This window comes from Amphimedon queenslandica, unplaced genomic scaffold, assembly GCF_000090795.2.
Source record: "Amphimedon queenslandica unplaced genomic scaffold, v1.1 AMPQUscaffold_9391, whole genome shotgun sequence".
Taxonomy (NCBI): Eukaryota; Metazoa; Porifera; class Demospongiae; order Haplosclerida; family Niphatidae; genus Amphimedon; species Amphimedon queenslandica.
The window spans coordinates 1-1,748 of NW_003550337.1; the positions used below are offsets into that span (position 1 = coordinate 1).

Here is a 1,748-nt window from a genome sequence, read left to right on the forward strand (position 1 = left end):
TATGAATACTGGGCTATGAAATAAAGACCGAGACTGGTATAATAAACAACGCAATGGCTGACGTTTAAAAACACGTTGTAAGCTACGCATCTGTTTACGATCGATATCAAACTGATGCTTTGAATTGAACCCTGGGTTAGACGTCCCTTTGACCTTATCAGTCTCTGCCTTCTGGGCGGAGTCTGATGGCCAGGGAAACTCTAGTTCTATGTAGACGTTGAGATCTTGTTCGGACAAGACTCCAGAGGGACAGGGTATGGTGATACCACGTACTACCTCAACCTCAACCAGTTTATCACTCAGTCCAGGATTACTGTGTACTATGGCAAACTTTCTCATCTCCATCGTGAACTTTGGAGCTGTTAAACCCTAAAGACATAGGAGGAGAGGGGAAAGGAGAGAAAGGGAGATTAAAAACAAGACATATGCAATCTTATATTGGACTATGAAAACTATTTGTAATAGATAAACTACAGATGTTGAGAGTTACAACTAGCAGTTAGTAGAGCTAGGCTTCTAATCAGGTGTAATGTTAAATACCATCTGTTGTACAGGTGTTTGTAGTGTAACCACCAGATTTGGTAGTTAAGTTTAAGTAGAGTGTGGACTAAGGAAATGTATGTGTACACTGTACTACCCTCTTTCATCCTCCCTCTCCCCTCTCTTACTTGTTTTCTAATTCCTTTAATAGCCAGTAAGTCTCTCTGACAGGTGTCTGCCATGTTCTTGTATTGAGAGGCAGCTCCAAGGTTACCTAGTTTCTCGTAGACCTTAGCATTCTCTGAGCAAATGTCTTTCTGTTCTTCAAGTTGTTTCTCTATCAAATCAAACGTGTCCTCATCTCCTTCTTTGGCTTTCTCCAAGTGAGAGAGTACACCTTTACTGGCTGTTGCTTTACTTGGATCAGAATAAGGAGAGGGAGGAACCTACACACGTACACATACAATAATGTAAATGAAAGGGCATAATCATAAAATAACACGAAATGGTGTAAATTAATATACCGTAGGGCGCCTTTTTCTTCGAGGGATATAGATTTCACGGATTATACCGTAGGGCGCCTTTTTCTTCGAGGGATATAGATTTCACGGATTTTTATTTTGCAGATTTAATTTTCACAAATTTATGCTGTCTGCCATCTTGTACCGTATCAATTTTATTTTTGTGGAATCAATTTTTGTGAATGCTTAAAAAATCGCAAAATCCACAAAATTTACAGCCCTCGAAAAAAAGCACCCTACGGTATACAATATACAATTTGCATGTACATATACCATATAGCGTAAAAGTACAAGTTATTTATATGTAAAATAATTATACATATTAAATAAAAATAGTAGAACATGGAGTCATTGGATGAGCATTAATTAGAACATCACATATATCTATAGATCTACATCTACCTGTCTTTAGTGAGTCAGGTGTGCCAGTCCATTCTGCAGCTATAAACTTAAATTGTATTCAGTCTAGTCACTCTCATATAAAAAACAGCTCAAAACATAGCCAGCTCATCGATCGACTAGCCCCCAGCCCCACCCAAATCCCAGCCCTCCAGCTCTAGATCTAGCCGAGACTAGCTGACTAGCTTCTGGACTAGCTCTTTCACAATCTCGCAAAGACTTGTATTCTTGATGTAAATCGAGATGTAGCTTTACTAGTTTCTCCTTTAGCTTTAGCAGAAGCACTCAACCTCTCATTGACTGTAAGCTGTGCAATTGTATGCGTACAATACTATATCTACTGTACAT

The 1,748-nt window shown here is 38.9% G+C and overlaps 1 protein-coding gene and 1 long non-coding RNA gene across 2 annotated transcripts in view; one reads left to right on the top strand and one right to left on the bottom strand.

Moving 5' to 3' along the window:
- Positions 1 to 6: 6 nt before the first annotated feature.
- Positions 7 to 1,277, bottom strand: LOC105315594 (coiled-coil and C2 domain-containing protein 1B-like; the record flags this gene model as incomplete). The annotated part of the gene is made up of 3 exons (XM_011410297.2): positions 1,269 to 1,277; positions 669 to 926; positions 7 to 369 (listed from the first exon to the last, which is right to left on the bottom strand). Coding segments are annotated over exons 1-3 (630 nt in total), but the record flags the coding sequence as incomplete, so codon positions are not given.
- Positions 1,278 to 1,583: 306 nt separating this feature from the next.
- Positions 1,584 to 1,748, top strand: part of LOC105315595 (uncharacterized) — a 1,737-nt gene continuing 1,572 nt past the window's right edge. Inside the window, exon 1 of the long non-coding RNA XR_002189523.1 lies at positions 1,584 to 1,702. This is a non-coding gene — a long non-coding RNA (uncharacterized LOC105315595). The remainder of the gene's footprint in view (positions 1,703 to 1,748) is intronic.